Source organism: Varanus komodoensis, unplaced genomic scaffold, assembly GCF_004798865.1.
Source record: "Varanus komodoensis strain SLA01 unplaced genomic scaffold, ASM479886v1 scaffold15, whole genome shotgun sequence".
In the NCBI taxonomy this organism is placed as follows: Eukaryota; Metazoa; Chordata; class Lepidosauria; order Squamata; family Varanidae; genus Varanus; species Varanus komodoensis.
This window is the reverse complement of record NW_025335440.1, coordinates 14,429,924-14,454,018: the sequence shown is the minus strand read 5'-3', so window position 1 is coordinate 14,454,018 and position 24,095 is coordinate 14,429,924. Positions and strand designations below refer to the sequence as shown.

General features: G+C 39.8%; 1 protein-coding gene across 8 annotated transcripts in view; it reads right to left on the bottom strand.

Annotated features, from left to right (window-relative positions):
• Positions 1-1,863: 1,863 nt before the first annotated feature.
• DYNC2I1 (dynein 2 intermediate chain 1) overlaps positions 1,864-24,095 on the bottom strand; it is a 38,062-nt gene continuing 15,830 nt past the window's right edge. For 7 of the 8 annotated variants that reach the window (XM_044425324.1, XM_044425318.1, XM_044425321.1 and 4 more), the window contains 18 exons: positions 20,960-21,031; positions 20,762-20,833; positions 19,882-20,128; positions 18,248-18,350; positions 17,081-17,210; positions 16,105-16,219; positions 15,422-15,507; positions 14,882-15,011; positions 13,399-13,571; positions 11,438-11,600; positions 9,746-9,859; positions 9,203-9,264; positions 7,921-7,972; positions 7,196-7,256; positions 6,471-6,564; positions 5,458-5,589; positions 3,603-3,826; positions 1,864-2,425 (listed from right to left, as the gene is read on the bottom strand). In XM_044425324.1, the coding sequence (XP_044281259.1) occupies positions 2,254-2,425; positions 3,603-3,826; positions 5,458-5,589; positions 6,471-6,564; positions 7,196-7,256; positions 7,921-7,972; positions 9,203-9,264; positions 9,746-9,859; positions 11,438-11,600; positions 13,399-13,571; positions 14,882-15,011; positions 15,422-15,507; positions 16,105-16,219; positions 17,081-17,210; positions 18,248-18,350; positions 19,882-20,128; positions 20,762-20,833; positions 20,960-21,031 (2,202 nt within the window). In that variant the 3' untranslated portion in view covers positions 1,864-2,253. The remainder of the gene's footprint in view (positions 2,426-3,602; positions 3,827-5,457; positions 5,590-6,470; positions 6,565-7,195; positions 7,257-7,920; positions 7,973-9,202; positions 9,265-9,745; positions 9,860-11,437; positions 11,601-13,398; positions 13,572-14,881; positions 15,012-15,421; positions 15,508-16,104; positions 16,220-17,080; positions 17,211-18,247; positions 18,351-19,881; positions 20,129-20,761; positions 20,834-20,959; positions 21,032-24,095) is intronic. The other variant, XM_044425319.1, reaches the window with a different exon arrangement.

Sequence of the window (24,095 nt, the reverse complement as noted above, 5' to 3'; positions counted from 1 at the left end):
TACTAAAGCTGAAGCTCAAATACTCTGGCAATTTAATGAGAAGGAAGGACTCATTGGAAAAGACCCTGATGCTGGGAATGATTGAAGGCAAAAGGAGAAGGGGACGGCAAAGGTTGAGGTGGCTGGATGTGGTCACTGGAATGGTGGGCGCGGGATTGGATGGACTCTGGGGGATAGTGGAGGACAGGAGCACCTGGAGGAAAGTTGTCCATGGAGTCGTGAAGAGTTGGACATGACTTTGCGACTAAACAATAAACAACCAGTAACAGCCTATAAGCTATTTGAGACTTCTTTCCCCTCAAACTAGCAATGCTGCCCTTGTTCAGATGATAGTCACTGCTGAGTAGGTAAGGATGCAAACTGCTGCAGCTTAAACAAGCCATTGTGGTTTGTTTAGCCTACAATTCTCATCTGATCTAGGCCAAACTATCGTGTTAGAAAATACTTTTAAACCTGGCCTTCTCTGAAATAAATGTGAATCAGAGGCTGTGCATTATATATGCCATGTTTTGGACAAAGGAGTTAATATTACATTCATGCAAGATTTAAAGGAAACCATAACTTCTTTTGCGCCTCGAGTTTATTTTACACAAATGCCCATATTTTACTAATAATGGTTTGGTGCCCTCTTGTGGATAAGACTATTTGAGCGTAAAATATTTGAATAAAATTCACACGGATAGTGCAAAAGTCTTTTCAGGGATTAAAACTGCACTGAAGGACTCAGGATATGTCAGTGTATGCTGGGACAGGAAAGCAAATTCTCCCTCCCTCCCTCCCTCTCTCTCTCTCTCTCTCTCACACACACACACACACACACCCCTTCTGAAATTATTGAGGTCTGCTTTTAGCACCCAGGGACTTTAAATTCTCAAGTGAGGGTTTCATTCCCTCCAACCACTAAGCAAAATGACACAATTTGGCTTCAATTAACTTTTTAATCTTGTCACAACCTATCCATTAATATCTGGCTTTGCTACTATAAAGATGGTCATATTTCAGTTTATTTCTACTCTCTACCTCTGTAGGGACCTGTGTGTCTTAATTATATGATCTGATCTAATTGTTTTAACTTTTGTAACCTCTGCCTCTTATACCATCTGGTCTGATGAAGAATTGTGGTGAATTCAAATGCTTTTGTAGCATTTTGGCTGGTCTTAATAAAGGCATTGCTCAACTGTGAGTTTCCCCTGGATTTTTCATGCTTATACTCATAGACCAGTGTGGCTATTTTTCTTTGTCATGCTTTGAATCAGTGTAACTTATCCCCAGTTACTGCTGTTATGAATGTTCATTGTGCTTATTTTGTGTACATTTGCACAGAAATTTCATCACTGCTCTATTTGCATTTCATTACCATTTTAGATCTACATGCAGATCAAATCCTGCTACACATGCATTTCCAGGAACAGCACAGAGTCATGAAAATAGGAGGAGATTCAAGGGCATATCAGCCCCTGCAAAATCTGATACTGCAAGGGGATCTGTATGTGCAAGTTTGCATTTGTGCACTTATTTTCATTGTTGGACCAAGATGAAGAGCACCGTCAGTCGTCAGCAGAAAAACTGCTGGCAGAACAAAACCAGCTCAAAATCTGGGTAACCCTAAAACTAGTGAGACGATCCCTGGAATGATGGCTAAGTGCTTGCTTTTCTGTTAAGGAAAAACAGATAAAATGATTTTTTCATGTTTTCTGGTTTCCTGTGCAAAGCAGGGAAGCAAGTTTCTCACAGTGGTGGGGAAGGAGCGTGCATAATGTCAGTTTGAGTCAGGGGCAAAATAAACTGAGTTTGGTAAAATTCTGCAAACATTAGGAAGTGGAGGTCTTTTCATGTGAACAAACACAAAATGGCTTTCAATGATGCAATTTAAAAACAGATACCCAAAATTTCATGGGCCTGCATATTCACAATTTTATTCCAAAATATCTATTAAACACTTAAAATGCATAGTCTATTACAAGTAAATCATTTCAGAAATAAATATAAATACAATTTATATCTCCTTTATAGGTCTGACATCATGAATATTTGTTCTGTTTTGCATTTGATTAAAAAATTCTCTATCACAAGTTCTAATACTGTGTTGATACTTGTAAAATATATGAATAGTATTTACAAAAATACAAATGAAAAAATATGAAATTATATCTTTTTAACCAGGTGATACCTGGCTAAAACCCAAATATAAATAAATACACCTAAAATCATATAGTCATATTTATGTATTCATAGAAAGGCATTGCTTGGATTTTACAAGGCCTGCTGCAAAAGTAGGTTCAATTTCTCAGACTCTTCCTGTTGAGGTAGGGCCCATTTCTTCTTTACATATTTAATGTCTATTATTCCAGATTCTTTGGCCAGCACAATCCCTAGGAGACCATTGGGTTTTTCAGGCTCACCCAGAACAGCCATAGTTATAACCCTAAAGGAGGAAAAAGAGCTTTTGTTCAATAAAAGAGAGAGAGAGAAATGAGGACATGTACGTACACAATTAAACAATGAAACGGCAGATCTTCCTGTATTGTTTCAGGTAAGAGCAAGGTCTACATAGTTCCTCACCTCCTAGAATTGCCTCCCTAAGCTGTTATTCTGCTTGGTGAGATAGCACAGACCCCTCCATTGCCTGCTTTGCTGGGACCAGTTGCCTCTTGGCTCCCTGTTTATATCTCCCTGCTCACAGCAGGCGCTGAGTTAGAAAGTGGGGCAATTAAGGGGGACAGTGAGGGAATCGGTGGAATAGCGTGCCCTGCTGATTCTTCTGTCCTGCTGATTCTTGGCCTCCTGCCTACATGTGTGAGAGACTTCCCTCAGGTCCACATTTGGGAAGTGGAGGCATCAGCTGAGCAGCACAGTCCCCAAGTGGGCAGTACTGCCCAGCTAATTCACACGCATGGGGAGAGGGAGGAATTGGCTGAGTGGTGCTGCTCCACAAGTTAGGGACGATCTTTAGGGCAGAAGGCAGGCAGAGCAGGGATGCCTCTAAGAGCTGCACAAAGCTGCTCTCTGGATAGCCATTTGGCAAGAGCATCTGTATACTTTTGACCTCAGTACCACAATGAGTTGTGTTTTCCAAGTTCGGATGACACAACAAGCTAAGAAACCACCAAACAGAGCTTTGCTTTTGTTTGTGGTTTCTAAAGATCAAATGTACCAGGTTTTGTAAAAGTTTGGATAACATGACAGAGCAACAATAGTACAAAAAACAAAAAAACAAACCAGCATAGCTACGTGTTACTAGCTTGCAATCATAGCAGCTTCATTAACAGAATAACACATTATGTAAGTATTCCCCCTATAACATGCTACTGGAAGGAATGAGGTGGAGTGTAATACAATTCTCAAGAGTTCCTTGTAACAGGGTATGTAAGATCAGCTGACTCTGTAGCATTTGCTCATTGGAAGGGAGAAAAGCTATTCCTGCAATGAGCTATTTGCCAATGTAAAGGAAGAAAGGGGGGATTTCCTTTCTGGTGGCAAACATGATTACTTGGAATGTGCTTTTACCATGGAATAAAGAAGCAGAATATTTATAAAGATCAAAGTTTGACTGGATTTACTTAAAACGACAATTTTTATAAGGCAGAGTATTATGAACTTACTTATCTGACCAGATAGGTTGCTTGGCTACAGGTGACAAGTCATTTTCCAGAAGATCCCAAATGTACACAACTGACATTGCATCCAAAACAAAAAACACGGCAGGCCTGGTCAGAGCCCACTGGAGGGCAACTATGGCCTGTCCTGATGTGCTGTTGTTCCACTGCATCAGTGGAAACTCAGAAGTTATTTGGTGCAATCTTATACTCCCATCTGAACAGCCCACCTGAAAACGTTGAGAAAAAGTCTGTCATGATCACACCAAAAACACAAACAGCTCATCAATACACATAACTTTCTTACTCATTATTAACATCAAACAAGCGTTAAAGGGGAGACGCAGTTTGCCATTCACCAGCCACACGTAGCAACTGTCCACCAACAACCAGATGACTGGCAAACTGCAAGTAAACCTGAAATGTCCTCCTCCCAGTCTGCCTGCCAGATAGCCCTAGTAAGAAGAAGCAAGACTGGCATTTATCCCAGCCTTGCAATGGTTCCTACAATGGCAACATAGCACAACACCTGCCAGTTGTGTGAGTAGCTCACTTGTGCCTTAACAAGACAAGGAGCAGAGTAAGCAAGGATACCTGATCTTAGTTTCTACTTAGCTTCTGTTTGTAGCTGCATACAGAATTACTAGGAGACATAATTATGTTCTTGTTTTAGCTATCCCTCAGTGCAGAAATAAGCTTAGTAACACATTCAATGCTAATAATATAAAAGACGTGAAAGACAAATATCTGAGTAATAGGACTAGTGTTGCTTCACTGGAGTGGGAATGTTTAATGCTGCTTGTCAAACTCTGTATAGAAATCCAGCGGCATATCTATGGTATGTGTGGCCACGTATAATTCAAAGTAGAGATGTACCTCTGATTCAAGTGATACCCTGGCACTTTCTGACTATTTCTGCTGCTTCCCAAAGGGGGTGGGCTTCTCACTGAAATGATCTGAGCTGAACCTGAATCTTGTTCAAAGTCTCATTTGCCATTTGGCTTGAGAAAAGCAGACTGCGAACCCCTGCAAATAGTCTTTTGCTCATGCTTGCTTGCTTGCTTGCTTGCTCTCTCTCTCCCTACCTCTAAAAGCTCAGTGGGGGTTGAGCATTTCCTTCTAATTGCAGAGCACACTTTACCAGAGATTTAGGCTTACTCACTGTGCTTTGAGAAAGGGCAAGGATGAGACCATGAGATCCTCCCACTCCACCAGGCTTCACTATGACAGAAGCTTTAAACTAGGTTTTAATTATCATCCCTTAGCCCCTGCAGGTGTTCTGAAATGCTCCAAGTTTCTTGCCTGGGGACACTTGGAGGATGTGTGCTATTTCTGTAGAAATGGGCCAAAAAAGTACGTGGGAAGGGAAGGGGAAATGCATTATTCTTCCCCTGCCTGGTCCTGCACACACATACAATTTGAGGAATGGCCTTCTGAAAGTTGGCAAACTCAGTGCCCTTAGAAGGTGCATCCATCCCAGCAAATTATATCAAATTCAATCAAGAATGAGAGAGAATTGCATAGCACAAAAACACTGCACTTTTCCCAGAAATTTAGCACACCTAATCCCCTCTAACAAACAGGAGGAAAAGTTATAACTGTTTTTAAATGTCCCATAATAGTCAATGGGAGGCATAAAATTTTGGATTCCTAAATCTTGACTCAGATGCAGAATCCAAGTTGAAGTAGACGGCTTCTGAACTGGGCCATTTTCTAAAGTAACAAATCAGGGGCTGAACTGAATCTGGTGATTCATGCACAGTGCACCTTAGTTCAAAGCCAACTTTCAGATACTTTTACTTCTGTCTATGTTAGACAGTCCTGATAATTCTGACTGAAAAATGCAGAAGGGCATCCATACCAAAAATATTGGCTTTCCAAAAGGGGAGAAGTCTATTGTGTTCACTCTGGTTGATCTTGATCCCCCTTGCTGGGGCTTGAACCACCTGGGAGGTACTTTTAGTTCATGCCTTGTACCGTGACTCACTACAGCCTGTGGATTTAATGAAAAAGAAAAAAACCCCTCTCATTTCTGCTATATTAAATGAAAAATGATGAGAAACACATTAAACAGAGATACCATTTCTGTTCAGATTTCAAAATGCAACAATTTAATGTAAACCTGGCAGACGTGGAATAAAAGGAGAAATTCTCTTATGGGTCAGAAACTGATTAAGGAACAGAAAGTAGAGAACAGGAATGGATGATAAATTCTTCCAGCAAAAGCATGTAAACAGTGCACAAGTGTATAAACATATGCATGGAGTGGCAAAAGTGGGTATGAGGACTTTTTTTCTTTTTCAGTAACAGCAGTGGTGGTGGTGGTGGTGGTGGTGGTGGTGGTGGTGGTGGTGGTGGTGGTGAAGAAGAAGAAGAAGAAGAAGAAGAAGAAGAAGAAGAAGAAGAAGAAGAACAAGAAGAAGAAGAAGAAGAATCCAATTCAACAAAACTGATTGATAGGAGATTCAGGACAGATCAAAGGAATAACATCTTCGGACATTACACAGTTAAGCTGCGGAATTCACTATCACAAGATGATGTGATGGCCACCAACTTGAATGATTTTAAAAGGGGATTAGACATATTCATGGACTGTAAGACTATCGATGGCTACTAGTCCCAATGGCTATATGCCACCTCCAGCACCAGATGCAGTATTCCTATGTACACCCATCATGTCCTAACTTGCGAGTTTCCTGTGAGCAGCAAGTTGCCCACTGTGTAATGCTGCACTAGGCTGATCTTGGTACGGCTTGGTATGGCTTTTCTTATATTCTTAAATTTAGGGATGCTACTATTAGAAAGTTAATACCTTTGAATCTACAAAACTTAGAGAAAAGGAGACAACAGTGGAATTAAAATTAGGTTACTCACGACATCTGTTCCAACAACAAAATGATTAGGATTTGAAGGTAGAAATTTAATATTCAGTGTCTGGGGTACCATCATGGTGTCTTTTGGGGAAAAGCTGGGGAAATGCAAGGGTAACAGAGAGGAGAGAGAGAAACAGGTGAAATTTACAACAAAATGTTGCAGTATGTGCTGTTCCTGTTCAGTATTACAGCCAACTAGTCAGGTGTTCATCCATGGTACTTCATTCTGTTGCCCTGCCTGTTTCCCCACAACTTGAAAACATTCTGTAGGGATGAAGTACACTCAGTCCTCAATAAGCTGATGTAGGGAAGGGTTACTAACAATTTTTGCTCTCTCCAACTAGGAATTTCCCCAAGACTGTAGCTGCCTTCTTGTTTTTCAATGGTAGTATGGTCTCAGCCACAATCCTGCTGGTACTGTCGAAGTCCTTTATTACAGGGAATGATAAATAGGAATTCTTCTCCCAAAGTGGTTTGCTGTTACATTAAATAGAACAGAAAGCTCAGTCTGCTTTCAGGGTGAGTGAGAAATGGAATCTGCATCCATGGGTAGGATCTATAGGCAGCATAAACAGCTTCTTTACTTTGATGGAACAATGCAAACATCTGGCATGTGCACATTTTCTGCAGTACCAAGAATACTCAAATACAGAGATATTAGCAGAAATATTCTTGGTTTGTTTAGAGGGAACATTTACTTCAAGAAGAAGCACAGTATATTCTTACCTGCAGTTTAGCTGAACTTTAGAGCTATGAACCAACTTTATCTTCCCACCAGGAATTAAGCCTGAAAGTAATAAAACTCGACTGTAATAACAGTAATCCCAATAACCACAATCACAAATGAATAAAAGATTCTAGTTTTGTCCACCAAACAAACTTGGTAGATGTAGGATACCATCTCAATGCCTAGAATGACTCTATACAGAATCAATGTTTTAATATTATTTTAATATTTTAATTAAATATTGTATGCAGCTGTACAGCTGGCAGCCCAGAATAGCACCAAACATCACGGATTATAAATGAACTATTTTTGTTCTCCCTCATTCTGTAAACAGTTGGTTCAGGCTGGAAAAGAGGAGATTCCAAGGGGGGGTCTTTTGACAATATATAGGTATGTGAAGGGGTGTCATGCAGAGGTGGGTTGAGATCTGTTTTCCCCTGGGGTGGGGGGCAGGATGCATTACAATGGAACAAAGCTCAGGAAACCAAGGTTCAATTTGATTTCCAGGAAGTTCTTCCTGACAGTTAGGACCTCTAGAGTATGGAATGGGTTTCCATGGGAGGTGGTTGAAATCCCATCGGTGAGGGTGTTCAAGGATAGGCTGGACATGCACATGATAGGCATGTCATGAGTGGAGCTGGCTGGAGTCAGGGATCAAACTGGATGACTAGGAGCCCCCTTGTGACTCACTGTTTCTGTGTTTCTATGAATAGGCTTTACTTGCCTAAATCACTTTGTGAACCAGCCAAATCCCCTTTTTGAAGTTCCACTACTACCTAGAAAATAGAAAAAATTAACATGTAAAGGGAGATATCACTGCAGATACTCTCTAATATTTACAATGCATGTTTCCATGTCTGTTTCCTAATCCAGGGGTGGGGAACCTTTTTTCAGGCCACTAAATGAATTCCCCTCTGGCAAAAGACAAGAGGGTGTGACCAAAATGTGTTGTTTAACCATTTTAATCCTACTCAGGAGTAAGCAAGACAAACCTTTACATATGTGCTCTCCATTTGTTAGCATATACTACTAAATTTCACAATGCAAAGTCATTGTAATTTAAGGTTTAATCTTTTCTGAGGCTATGCAAACCAAGAAAGTCTGCATAATAATGCTTGGCCTATTGATCTTCTCCCTGCATAACAATAGTTTGGCCCACTGACTTTGGAGCTGGGGGAAGCCAACTGCCCCACATTACAGATTGAGGGCTATACAGAGATGGTGTGATGGAATGATGGCCATCCCTAATCTGATTGGCTGAAGGATTCTGACTGGAGCAAATGTTGGGGCTGTTGAGAGGGTGGCATTTGACTAGAGAGTTATGCTTGAGGAAGAGTTGTCAAGAGAAGTCTTTATGAGAGACTAGTAGCCTAAGGGAGAGATTAGCCAGGAAGGGGATCAGTTGCAAGGCCAAGAGGTCAGTCTGAGAGCACATCAGCAGAAGCTGAAGGAGCCAGAGCAGAAGGTTCCTGGAACACCATTAAGAGAAAAGATTTTATACTAGTTGCAGTAATCTGAAGACAGAAAAGTTGCTTGATCAAACTGCATTCTTCAACCAAACCTGGTGAAAAGGTTCAGCCAAATTCAACCAAATCAATTCTTCAACCAAACCTGATAGTCAAACTCTGCTAAAGAACTGGGGTGCAGCTTAACAGGGGAAGCCTGGATTTAGTTAGGGTTAGGAACTAAAACTTCTAACACTTGGTTACTAGCAACAGTTGTGTATCAGTAATACACTAAAGTAATAATATAGAAACCTAGTTTGTAAAGTAACAGAAATCTTAAGCAATAAGCTTTCCAAGAAAATTGGGCAGAAGCACCTTCTGAGAATGGAATCCTTCCATCCATGGATATCAGATCTTACCCTTTATTTTAAACATTTGTGTAAGGCCTTCCTAAAAGAGCCAAGATGGATCGTAATGTAGGAAAATGTTTTATCCCTTCAATGAAAATGCCTGGTTACTGCACAATAAATGAGCAACTATTATCAAGAGACCACGACTCACCCATAAACTGAGAGTCCCATTTTCATCCATCGAGGCAATCTGAAATGAGAGTCCTAACATTTCTGCAGAGGAGAAAGTGGGGAAGTGTACATTTGCACAAACTGTGGTCTTATTTAATTTTGTCCACGTAATAAAATGTAGACAAACTAATATATAAGACCTATAAAACTGACTCATGCAATGCCATACAGAAAAATATCCACTCCCCCTCCCACACCCATAATTTGATCATTAAGTTTGTATGTTGTCTTTCCACCAATCCAGGGTCCTCAAGAAACAATTTAAAATACCATGATATATCATTGTGCAATAAAACCTCAAAACAAAATATAGTAAAATGAATGTTATGACATTTCACAGCAGGCCAAGGTTCAGCTGACTGGTCTGCCATGTCAAAAGTTCTATGGAATAACAAGGTCTTGAACTGATCCCTGAAAGACACTGATGAGAGAGTCTTTTGGCAAGGAATTCCACAAAAGCATTAACAGTAGGCAAATGCAACCCTTCTAAAGTTTATTGATTTCTGGAGCATAGTCCACGTACCTTCACTTGATGAGAGATAGGAGAGACCACAATTCTGCTCCTTGCAGACAGATGTTGAGACAGATTCAACTGTCAATACCGGGCATGTGTGGTTTACTGAGGTGAATACTCCATCTGCGGTGGAGGAAAAAAATAAAATCTTGTTCATCAGGGCTGGTCCAAGACATTTTGCTGCCTGGGATAAAGAACAAGATGGGACAACTGCTTCACTTTCAATACTGAAGCCAGCTTCACGGGGGTCAAATATCCTGAACTCCTTCACCACACCTGAAAGCAACAAACTAGTTTAGAGCTTGCAAGATGTGCTCTTTGGTGCACGGGAGAGGGAGAAGAATACTTGGGCAAGCTCAGAAGGAATGTTTGAGAGGTTGTTATTGCATGCCATCTGAAGCAGTGCTTCAGCTTGCCCAGTGACAGGGCTGGAACCCGACTGTGCGAAATATTGTAACTAACCACCCCCAGTCGTAAATTATTCAGGCCTGCTGTAGCTGGCTAATTTCGGTTATTTTAAATCATACTTCTTTTATCAGATATAGTGACAGAAAAAGTTCACTAAATAGAAATCAATGTTCTTTGAAACAGAAAGCACCATGTCCAATGCATTTCAAGTTGTGGTGATCATATCAGAGAGCAGAATTAACTTTAATTTCTCTAGCAGAGGATTCTGTTCATCACAAAGAAATGCACTTCTCTCTTTTGGAAATTATATTTAAAAATAATTGTTTATATTAGTCTCCAAGAACCTCAACCTAAAACATGTCAGACTTGGTATTTTTTAAATATTTATTTATTTCATACATTTCTACCCCATCCTATTGCTTCAAGCACTCAGACCCTCAGGATGGCTTACATAGAAACATTTTGATACCCTCTTGTGTATGTTTATTCAGAAGTAAGTCCTCTTAAGTTGAATGGGGCTTACTGTAAGGTAAGAACTGCTATCTTACTGAACTTTTATCAGCCAACTTTAATTATAGGCAGTTCCTGGGTTAACAAATCCCAAATTCCATTCAGGAGAAAACAGAAATTAGTCTTTAAAACAAATTTGAATGTAAGTCAGATCACATATAGTTGGCCTTCCACATTTTCAGGGGTTGGGGTGCAGGAGTCCCATGAAAGTGGAAAAACTGTGACTATCTCTAGCCCCCTCCCCAAACTCATCAGCACCTCCTCTTTGCAGCAAGGAATGTTGGAGAGACTTGGATGCCTCCCTTTCTCCCCTTTTGCTTCCTCTCCCTATGGTGATCCTTTGGAGGTCTTCTCTCTCTCTCTCTCTCTATGGTGATGGCGATTTTCTGCAGTAATTTTTTAAAAATTAACAGGCTGTAGGGCAGTTCATTTGTAAGTACAGGTTGCTTGAAATTGCACATTTGTAACTCCAGGATTTACATGCACATGATTTATCTTATTACTGCACAGGGCACACACATTTTGCACAAACGCCCAAAATAACTTGAAAACGTTTCCATTTTTCGAGTGCTTTTGAGTTGTTTTTATCCTTTTCATATTTTGTAAACTGTTTTAAGGAACTCCTTTTCTGGAAGGGAAAAGTACATGTGGATAAATAAATCCAACTCTTCTATTCTATGATTCTATGAAATAAATATGTATAAAATATCCATATTATTATAATATTATGATACTGCCCTATCAGGTCATAACAGATGTGATATAATTTACAGATCTACTGACCAGTAGAAAATGTTGGAGATCTAAATGTCCAGTCTGTGTCATTGACCTTCAGGCAGTGGTGCATCCTTGCATGTTCCCTGAGATCCCATACCAGCACTGAACCATCCACTGTTCCAGCAAACACTAGTGTAGCTTTACTAGGACTAAAGCAGCAGCATGTCACCTGTAGGGCAGGACAAAGTATCCTATAATCACAAATTTAAAAATGGAAATATTTCTGTTGCATATACAGTTTTCCTTAAAGACTGACAGGCCCAATTAAATTATTCTGGTTTTACAGAATTCTAAATTAACAGGAAGAAAGAACTCAATACAGAAGCTTCCTATCATTTCACTAGTGGCATATTTGACATTAGCACCACCCCAGTGATAGCCATACAAGCATCAAGTCAATAGATCCAAGATGCAGCAGGAGTGCATAACCTGAAGCCCTTGCGATGTCACCTGCCTACATGCTGTAGTGTAGGCCCTTGGCTGATATACAGCAAAGCTACAGCAGAAAAATATTGTAACTGTGTACCCATCATCATACACTTTTAAAACCCTAGATAAATATGATGCAAAGCAATCTCTCATTTCCAATGTAGTATGGGTAAGGACAGGAGAATCAGACTGAGTCTGCATTAAGAACTGGAAAGAACCTTTACTTTTTTCCAGATCTGAAACAGAACAGGAGCCATTATTTGAACATTTCTGCTGAAACTGAAATCCCCAAAACAAAAACAGACAGACACAACTTATGAGTACAGAATAAAGGTCTGACCAAAAATACCTGATGTGATACACTAGGTGGTCCATGGTTATGAACTAGAATAAGCACACAGAAAAAAATCAGCATCTAGGAAGATTGATATATTTTGCCCAGGCTTCAACATCTGTGCGAAGGCTGGACCTGGAAAGCATCAGGCAGGAGCTAGACTAGAGACTTGCTTTCTCTGTTAAGCAGTAAATCTGTGGGAAATGTCAAGGCAATAGTCACATCAGCCATATTAAGCAGGCTTAGTTAAAATGGCTGTTTGAGCCAATGTTTTCTTTTGGCCTATCACTAGCAGGAAGTTGGACCTGATGAAGAGGAAACATTACAAGAAACATACTTGCTCTCAGACAGGCAAAAGCCACAGCAGACAAGCTGGGAAATTTCTATAGTAGTCCAGATGCAAAAATATGCTGCAAATATGAATACTTATGAGGAGGTGGGATTAAAAGAAAACAGCAGCCAACCAGTATAGCAAGCAATCACATCATGTCTCAGGTTTAAATATAAAGCTACAAATGTAAAAAGAAGATACTGAGTAGGTTGTTCTCCATGGGGAATAATCTGTGTTGGCAGAAATCCAAACTGGTAATGCATACACTGTGCTTTGTCTTGTTTTCTTTCCGCATTGCAACAGTGATCAGCAAAAATCATTGAAACAATTTATTTTCATCATTGTCATAAATACACTTGCTTGGTGTTAATGAATGTTTACAATAAAGTCTATGAGATTCTATTTATAAAGCAACTACACAAAATGCCTGAACTCTTAGCATCAGGAAAAGCACATATCTATGAACTCAGATACTAGAAGAAGTATCAACATTTAATATCCATACATTCTGTATCCATAAATATCATAGCAGACTGGAAAGATGTTGTAAGCTGTATGTTGACCAAATTCCATTCAGGGGGAGCAAGCCTCCAGTTCAACCCGTACATAATGCTTCCAAAACCTAGCCCTTAAAGATGAGCTATAGTACAGTATAGAAGGCTGCATAAACCCAAAATGTATAAATCCTTCCCGATACTGTTTTCAATGGGTGTTCTTATTCTGATTCTGGTGGTGCCAGAGAATTCTGTTCCATTTCAACAGAGATTTTCAGATAATGGTTCAGATAAGCGGAAAAAATCAAGGTTTGTTTCTGTTTAACAATCAGGTACAGGCTTGGTTTGACTCCCTTCATATATTGTAAATAATGCATACCTGTGATTCACAAAATAATAATTTCTGAGGACTAGAAGGTTGCCATACATTCCACACACAAATGATGTATTTGCTGTCCAGTACTGGGTGACCTGATGTGTCAGGTAATCCATGAACAGATAGTAGAGCCTGCCTCTGAGCTTGTGAGATGTGCAAACAGGAAACTTTTCGACCTAAGCAGAAAACCCCCAAAATTATCAGTTACATTATTTTTTTAATAATTACAAGATCACCCAAATTTTTCTCTTTTCAGTTAGGGAGCAGGCATGGTAGTACAGGGATGCTCTGATTTTGACTGGAGCAGAAGCACTAGTGAAATTGGAAATTAATTCATTCTAAATCTCCCTTGTTCCCTGAAGTTGCTATTTCCCCTGCTGGGGAAAACATACAGGAACTTGGAGGCATTTATACTCCTGCTGCCTGCAAACAGCCTGAAGAAAAATGCACTGGGAGGAAAGATCCATGTCTGAAATCAAACCATAAAGATAACATTTATTGTACATGAAGCTGAGCTCTGGAGGACTCCCCACTGCACAGGCAACTGAAGGTAAATCTAAAGGGGTGGCTCCTATGAGATATGAATACCATCAAGCAAGTCAGATTTCCTGGTTATCCATTTGCTTCATTCCTTCATACTTTCTTTGCAGATGTAGACCAAAAGACTCTCACTCTACCTGCACTACTTTACAATTATAGCAGCAGTTTTCCTATGTGTATATTGTATATATTGCATGAAGACTCCATTATTTTTAGCTGTTTCGCTCCTCAATACTACTGAAATGGGGAGTCTGAAGACAAAGTAAACAAGCTGAGTAAGTCATAACTAAAACTTACACTCAGGAAGTTTTGTGGGGAAAGGGCTATAAACCTGATTCCATGGCTTTAGTCTTGATTCAGTTCAAGGTGTAAGCATAAAAGGAGTAAAAAGGGGATCCAATCACATTGACCCACATCTCTTCCAATTTGGTCCTCCATTTATTAATAAAAAGAGACTGCAATGCAAGGTTTGCACCTTGTGTCTATCTGGAAAAACTACCAAATATGCATAGGCTTCAATCTGGTAGAGAGGAATCAAAAGAATGCAGAAGCACACAATGCAAGACTTACTAGCTGGATCAGACTGAGATCCATCTAACATTCTTTACCTGGCAGCAACCATCCAGGTAACTCTGGAAACTCACAAGCAGGATGTGCTTTTTCTACCTTTCATTCCCAGGATCTGATATTCAGGAGGCAGACTACACATTGCTTCAGATTGCAACTTTGATTAGTCATCAGCATGGCATCTAGTTATTTTTGCAAAACATTAGATATTCCTATTGTTTATTCAGGAAGGCTCTGGATCCCAGTAGGGAAAGTCTGCTTGTGGGCTTCCCCTAGGTACCTGGTTGGCCACTGTGGGAAGCAGAACGCTGGACTAGATACACCTTTGGTCTGTTCCAGCAGGGCTCTGCCTACAGTTTTATGAGATAAAATTACTTACCGTTCAGGAAAGGAAGATTGGTATTTAACTGGAAGCACCTATCGCTAATAGAAAGACTGGATGCTCGTGACCTTAGATTTCGTCTAGGCTGTGTGGCTACTCGATCCTCCTCAAGCAGAACTTCAATCACCTTTTGAAAATAATATATACAGAAATGTGGAGAGAAAAACTATAATTTCCTTCAGTTTCGATAGCCTTGTCCTAGAGTCTCAAAATAAGTAACTGGGCACAACACTTGAAACTCTCACCCCAACACAGTGACCACAGCGATAGTGGGATAGCGTATGTGTGCGCGCACAGGGCGGGGGGTCGTTCAATGCATGCAGAAAAGCTGCATTTGCAGAGGGGAGTTTTGCTTCATCGAATATCTATTTTGGCCTATTTAAGGAAAACCATCCTGTATACTGAACACTGGCAAGAATGGCATAACAATGCATGCATAGAAAAGTATTTCAAATTGTCATTCTATCTCTATTATGTAGCAAATATTTCAAGCTATGTTTATTATTACTGCAATAACAACACATTTTAAAAATATACCTGGCAAGCAGATCGCAGAAAATTTGCCAGTCTCTGGGAATCAATTTTTGGTGTAAGGACAGACATATCAGTGCTGCTTTTTGGACCTGAAATGGGATATAAAGTTACATATAAGGAGCAAAGCATCATAATTGTTGTCCTAGGAAACGCCATGTTACCCTGAACATGTTTAAATTTTGTGCTGTTGACACTATAGAGAATGACACAATAAAAGATGGAGATAGAAAGTGAGGGTTATCTTTCAAGGTTTTCTTCAGTTACATTGCCTTTAGAAGTCAATCCTATCAAGCTGGACATAAATCCCCAAACTCGGAGGCTCACGGATATCCAAAGCAGAACAGGAGAGGCAATCCTTGCCTTCTTGCCCTGAAATTCCCTACACAGGCTTTTTTAAAGCAATCTAGAAGGCGTGTTTTGTAGGAGGAGGGAAGGAGGCTAGGCCAGCTTTCCCAAGCTTTCCCAAGCCTTCCCAAACTTGGAGACGAGGCAGCCCAGTGCAGAGAACAGGCAGTGCCTATGAAGGCGGGGGGGGGGGGGTAGATGGATTTGGAACTCCAATTCTCACTTTCAAGGCTGGAATTCTGCCTCAAGTCACAAAACCCAGAATCCAAACTATCCTTTGGCACCTTGGACAATGTTTATAGATTTCTTTTCTTAATAACTGTGATACATTTAATACTAACCACCTCCAAACACAAGGGCAGTTTCTCCTGGATGTTGTGTCCATTTCTCTTGCGTCTCTATTTCCTCAGTCTGAACATCCCTTTCCAAATTATCCTCATTCCACTGAACATAGGCCTGAAGCAGAAAGGTGAAATTAGTGGTCAGAATTTCCTGCAAGCTCTAAAAATTTGTGCTTGTGCATCAGTTAAGACTTGGTTGTATGCCAACACATTTCTTAGTTCACACAACATTCAACATATTAAGTTATGTATATGAATATATTTAAATTTCTAGCCGTCCACACACATATATTTGCATAGATGTGTGTATTTCTTGGGAATCAAGAAGAGTCCTAACATTAATCTTGCTTTCTCATCTTGCTGAATTCCATGAAAATCTGGATCCCTGAATGATGCTTCTGGTCTTCTGGGATTTTAGTAAATGAAACAGAAGGCTGTTTTGTAGCTTTTGCTGTGTTTTCTCTAGGGATGCTAAATGGAAGCTGCTGACTAACAATTGCTACTGTTATCTCATGAAAATGGATAGCAGCATCCAAACATTACTGGACTGATAAATTCAATCAAGCACACAAACCAGAATCATTGGACATTCAAATGGGTGTTCAGAGGAAGTGCTGCACAGTGGGAAAGGGTTCCGACAAATCACTGGTCAGAGTTCAGACAGCGTCTAAAGTTAAAAGGATCATCCTGTACCACTGAAGTCTGATTTCATTTCAGTGAGATTATTTAACTGTTTCAAGACTGCACCAACTGTGAATGTTCTTCTGGCTGTAATTCTTATGTTAAAAATACTAGCAAAGGCAAGTACTGTATTTTTCTCTAGTTTTGTCTCATTTGCAACATACGCCTCATTGTCAGCTCTGTTAATGTTACAACTGAGGCAGTGTTTTACCTACCTTTGTCTAACTAAAGCAATGAATAGCAATTATTGTTTTGTTAAGAATTGTAAGCAACTAAAATAAGATTTGCTCCATACCTGCTTAGTATTTGTTTTCCCAAAGTTTCGAATATACATGTCATATTCATTCACTGGAGGCAGATCGAGCAAACAGAAGCTGACTGAAAAGTCGAGGTCAATAAGACGGAGAAGTTCAAAGCTACGTTTCCTTCAAAATATGTCACAATAGAGCAAAATAGCTAATCAGCACAGTTACATAGAAACATATAGCTACTATAAAATTTTTTGGCTCCTCAAGAATAGAGTTCAACACTGAGATACAAAACATGGAAGGGATGGTTTGTGTCTGTCATGCCACGGTACTTCAAGAAGAATCAAGCAAGGTGACTATATGCTTTCTGGATACGAAAAGTTTTCTTTCTGGAGACTTTAGAGCAGCTTGCTGTTGACACTAAGGGTTCTTTCATACCTTACACTGAGAGAAACCTGAATTTGCCACCAAGAATTTGATCAATAAAAATCCACAACAACTCATGGCTCTCTGACTTGTATCTTGTACAAAGCATCTATTTACAAAAACAGATGAGTTGCTTTTGTGCTTTGTATTTTGAGTGTATATTTAAAACATCCTGGGTGTTAAATGTTGTATTAAAAATGGCTCTGTGTTATATAGTAATAGAAAAAGGCAATAGCTAATACTAATTATCTACATACATATACAAACACACACACACACACTTCTGGAAGGAAACTCAGAACTATAAATCAGAATGTGGCCACTAGATCATTCTCAGAAAGCTGAAAATCAATAAGGATTTTTTTTCCATTTCCAAAAGAGACCTTGCAATAACTTCATGTTGTAGTAGAACCAGTCTTAAACCAGGAGCAAAAATGTTAAAACAGCCCCAAGTGTAACAAAGGGAAAATATAACAGCTTTGTTTCCTACTGGGGATATGCAAAACAAAGAAAAAGAATATATTAAAGACACAATACTGTCTCTGTATTTTACACATTGGCATTAGCCAAAATGATTACATCAGTCTGAGTTCCAAAACTATACAAACACATCTTGGATGCGATATATTCAATCAATTTAGATCTAGTACACATAAGTCCTGCAGTAAAATACTTTATTGCACTTTGTTAGACATACAGCATTTGTAACATTGTAAACACTATTGAAATGTTACATGCAAACCGCCTTGCAACAGTCCCAGGTAGTGATTTATTTTAATACCACCTACTTCTGCTGACTGGCCATTTTTCTGATACTCTGTCGCTGTTTGGCAGTCCGAAAATCAATGAACTTTCCAGAAACAGGGCTGTGAGCAGGAGAACCTTGCCTGTCTTTAAGATAAGGACATACATTAGTAATTATTTAAAATACAAGTTGATACACATGCTAAATATATATGAAAACATGCCTCATGAATTACAACAGAGCTTCCTGCCATCTTAGGATAACAGCCTGAGTGCCAATGCAAACCTACAAAAGGAGCGCCTAGGATTGTACTATCTTCTCCTCATGCAAATCTTCCCTACATGTGGAAATACCACAGTTGGGACAAAGGAACTAATCTAGTGTTGCCATTATTTGCTTGCTTTGCATGTAAGGGGACTTCCTGATGTGAGCAACCATTCAAATGTACAATCCTATACCTGCAGTCTGAACAGTAATGGGCAAAATAAGGTCCAGTGCAGTTGAGGATAAAAGTTGCAAATGACAATGAGGCTTCTGAGATTTCAGGGGGGCGGGAACTTATGTTGGTTCTCCGTCCTTGAATCTCAGAGGGCCACGAGGGACATGAGGATACAGAGTAGAAATGAGAAGCGGTGGCATTCTGAACAACAGTTTGGGGAAGAATCATGGCTCTCCTGGATTTGTGTGATTCCTACCAGTAGGGTTTCTCAAGAAATCCAGTTGTCTCAGAATAAACCTCAGTGAACTCAAAGGAACGTACTTTTAATTAGACTTGCATACAATTGCACAGTAACAGAGCAATCCTATGGCCCGTAGTTAGCTCCGAGGTCAAAAAAGAAGTGCAAACTCAGAGCTAAGGCTACACACTTGAAGCATCCTCCCTGTGCATGGAGACAATCACATGACTACATTTCGGTGGATGGAGCAACAACCTTGAAAGAGGAGTGAAGAGCGCATTCCAAGGGACAGGGAGGGAAGGAGAACCAGGACACAATATTTCATGGCTGCTCTTTAGTCTCCTTCCCTCCCACTTCAAAAACCCTCCACAAGGTGGCCAAATGAGCCGTCAATTGCAGGGTGGAAGGAGCATGTAGGCAATCTTCACCTTCACGTAGGCTCTTGCATGAGATGTCTGTACGTCTCTGAGTTCAGAGGCTCTGGACATTAGAAATAGTTGATCCATGTTCTGGTCATGGCTGATGCCTGCAACAGTCTGTATGAAGAGCTAGCTCACCAAATGATGTCTTCCTGCACATGTAGAATGACTGATGACAACCTTAAATTGTACCATCTGTTTACACCTAAATTGGGTTTCTCTCAAGGCGATCAAACCGGTCAGTCCTAGAGGAGATCAACCCTGACTGCTCTTTAGAAGGCCAGATCCTGAAGATGAAACTCAAATACTTTGGCCACCTAATGAGAAGGAAGGACTCCCTGGAGAAGAGCCTAATGCTGGGCACAATAGATGGCAAAAGAAGAAAGGGACGGCAGAGAATGAGGTGGCTAGATGGAGTCACTGAAGCAGTTGGCGTGAGTTTGATTGGACTCCGGGGGATGGTGGAGGACAGGAGGGCCTGGAGGAATGTTGTCCATGGGGTTGCGATGGGTCGGACATGACTTCGCGACTAACAAAACAACAACATGATTTTTAACCAAAACAAATCCTTTGTCACATACCCATTCTCACTTTCTTCTCACATTCTTTTGGGAGGAATTCCTTCTTTCCTTGCTTGGGAAATAAGGTCTCAATCTTTTCATTTTCAGCATTAATTGCTTTTTGAATTTCTTCTATTTCTGAGTTCTTGGCAATAGGAACTTTTCTTATTTTTTCTTCGGTTTCTCTGTCAGCCCTTTCTTGCTCCTGACTATTTTCATCCTCCTCACCATCTTCATCATCTACCTCATCAAAATCATCTTCATAATCCTTCAAAAAGAATAGTAGTAATTACTTTCTCTAAAATACAAATGAGTGGCCCAAAGTAAATCATTAATCTCTAATACTACAACTTTAAACCCTCCAAGTTTTCTCTTGTCACTGCAAAGTGCTTCAAAAGGTGGCTGTCATTCCAAAAATGAAGCATGGATCTCATATAGGTTGCATTTATGTGATCTACTCTAAGGAAACAGCATGCTCTTGATGGCTTACTTGCAACCTTAAGTAGATGTCTACATAGAGGACACACGGGCCTTTCATGGACATGGCTACGAGACCCACTAAAGTCAGAAAGAAGCCTTTTGGGAATGGTCAGAACTCAATTGTAGGGAACGTCCCAGGTTCAGTCCCAGGTAACTCTAGCTAAGGCTGGGAAGACACCTCTCTAAAGTCCTGGAGAAACACAGTGCAGTACGAGCCATCCTGCAACCTTCCTTCTTGCATCCCTATGATAATAGCTGTGGGCTTTTTTGCTTCTTGCTAGTATTCGCATGATGTGCTTGCAGAACTCTTAAGTGATTCTGAAGTAACTTCAATTAAAATGTCTCAGTGCTTGTGCTCTTTGGATGAGCTATGCTTATTTCACCTCTTAAGCCTCTTCAAAATATGTCTTTTTGCATTTACCTCAAAATCATCTTCATAGTTCACTGAATAATCAAAATTTGCATCTGAGTGAAATGGGTCCTTTTTCTGTTCCTAGCAAGAGAATTAAATCACAATGTAAATGTAAGTCTGAAAATATTTATGGAACTTGTTTTACAGAAAATATTATTTAGCACATCTGTGCTCATAGGAAAAAATATTGTTACATGAAGTCCTTACATTTGCTTCTTCTTCCTTTGATTGCCTGCTGTGAAATGGTCCCGCCGCTGTAAAGTCATCACCTTTGTGGGGCTAATATATCAATATATAAAACAACTAATAAGAGAAAAGCATTTCAATGTGGATGTGAACTTGACTAGATGAACTGAATATAAATATTTTAAAAAATTAAAACAACACAGTAATAAAAAAACCATACATATCAAACGGTTAAACAAAAAACCCCACCTACACTGGAAATTTCACAACACAAATCTCAAAACAGCAATTTCATAAGCTCTAGTTGAGCCCTAAATAATGTTTCTATTTGCCAATGGAAAACCAACAAGAAATACACACACTTGTATGCAGTCACTACGTTTGTGCCTTTGGGTATGCAACAAAAGAAGCCAGAAAGTTGTACTTAATTATAATTTGCTATTTCATCTTGAATCTGGAAAATGATGGTTTCCAAATAAACCAGACTTTGTTGATTTAAACCATGGTTTAAACATGGCTTATGAATCCTGGCTTAGTTGGAAGCCCTTAACAATAGTTCCCAGTTGGGATGCAACCGGAAATTATGATTTATAAGTGAATTATATTCACTTGCTCATACAAAGAGAAGAATGAAGTGGCTGTAAATGGATGTATATTCTGCTTTATTAAGCCAGGACTGCTATCTAAGCTAGACTAATGCATCTGCTTAAGACTTTTTATTATTTTTACAGAAACAGACTATGATGACTATCTCTTTAGATTCTGGAAAATCTCCCTCTTCTGGGTGAGGCAGGAATAACACCCACAACATAGTAGTGCCTAAGCTCAACCAGGAGAAAAACATCATATCTGTTTGTATTTGCTCTCAAAAAAGAAACAAACAAACAAACAAAAATATTCAGGGAAGATATCCAGATATCCAGCTACAGAAAGCAGAGAGAATACAGTATAATTTTCTTCTTGTTTTGAAGCTCAGACTCTCTTACTTAATCCATTGTGAAACCATTTTATTTGAATGCAGATTGACCAGCAGTTCCAAAAGATTTTTATCTGCTTGTACGCTGTTTATTTCAAACATGAAGTATGGTCATGATTCTATTCATGATGGAGTTGAGAACAAGATTTTCTCTACACTTCAGATCTTAAGTTAGCACAACACAGGGAATTAGATTGCATAATTTATCATCAATTAGTGCTCTCATGAGCTTAGTTTGCATGCATTTGAGCTTTACAAAGAAATGTCAGAGACTGTACTATTTCCATCTCATGGTCTTTTCACACCACTTTTTACATTTTGTTTCTGCATGAAGTTCAGCCTGAAAACAACATTCAAGCATCAGACGAAGTAAAAAAGCTTATGCTCCAATAAATCTGTTATTCTTTAAGGTTCTGTGTTTCCTGAAATAGACTTGACTACTATCCCAATAGAAGTTCCCTTAGACAAGTGATGGAGAACCTTTTGGAGACTAAGTACCCAAACCACAACAAAAACGCACTTGTTTTTTGCAAAGTACCAACACTACAATAAAAACAGAAAACTGAGGTTTAAGTTTGGAAAAAAAACCCTCACATCTAGACCGAGTAAAAAAAAAAATCTCTCTCTCTCTCTCTCCTTGGTAGCGCACTGATCAGCCATGCGAATGCTCAGACAATTCACAGCTAAAGAGGAGTGGCATGTGACATCATTGCCTGGCACCGCTACTCCGTTCAGAGAATTCGCATGACCCCTACGTGCGCAATGATACAATGCTCAGCTGCTGGGGTGATCTGGGGCAACTTGGCCCGCAAGCTGATAAGAGAGGGATCTGTGTGCCTAGTGTGGCACGCATAACAGAAGTTTGCAACCACTTGCCTAACCCTGCCCTGGTGCAAACCCATAACCCTAATACAAGAAAAAAGTTCCATTGAGAATAATGTGATTCTGAAATAGCCTTACTTGAGTAGCTTTTTCTGAACAGCTTATCCTATCTCCCCATTCAAAACACATTCCAACCATCAAGATGCCAGGACACCTCATATCTCTACCGCTAACCCTACTCTGGTGCAAACACCTAACCATAATATTGAGCAAAAATACCTTAGAAAATAATGCGATTTCAAAAAGGCCTTTTATGAGTAGCTTTTTCTGCCCAGCTCACCATTTCTGCCCATTCTAAAAACATTCCAACCAACAAATCATGCCAGGACTCCTCGTTTTTCTGACCCTAACCCTACCATGGTGCACACCCCTAACTCTAATAGAGGGTGAAAGTTCCATTGAAAATAATGCAATTTTGAAAAACCCCTCATTGAGTAGCTTTTTCTCCACAGCTCATCCTTTCTCCCCATTCTAAAAACATTCCAACCATCAAAATCATGCCAGGACCCCTCGTTTTTCTAACCCTAACCCTACCATGGTGCACATCCCTAACCCTAATAGAGTATGAAATTTCCATTGAAAGCAATGCAACTTTGAAAAAGCCCTCATTGAGTAGCTTTTTCTGCACAGCTCATCCTATCTCCCCATTCAAAACATATTCCAACCATCAAAATCATGGCGGGACACTTCGTTTCTCTAACCCTAACCTTATCCTGGTGCACACACCTAGCCCTAATATAAGGCTACAGTTACATTGAAAACAATGCAATTTTGAAAAAGTCCTCACTGAGTAGCTTTTTTTGCACAGCTCACCATTTCTGCCCATTCTCAAAACATTCCAAGCATCAAAATCATGCCAGGACCCCTCGTTTTTCTAACCCTAACCCAACCCTGGTGCACACCCCTAACCCTAATAGAGTATGAAAGTTCCACTGAAAAGAGAGCGATTTTGAAAAAGCCCTCATTAAGTAGCTTTTTCTGCACAGCTCATCCTATCTCCCCATTCAAAACACATTCCAACAATCAAAATCATGGCGGGACACCTTGTTTCTCTAACCCTAACCCGATCCTGGTGCACACCCCTAACCCTAATAGAGGGTGAAAGTTCCATTGAAAATAATGCAATTTTGAAAAACCCCTCATTGAGTAGCTTTTTCTCCACAGCTCATCCTTTCTCCCCATTCTAAAAACATGCCAACCATCAAAATCATGCCAGGACCCCTCGTTTTTCTAACCCTAACCCTACCATGGTGCACATCCCTAACCCTAATAGAGTATGAAAGTTCCATTGAAAACAAT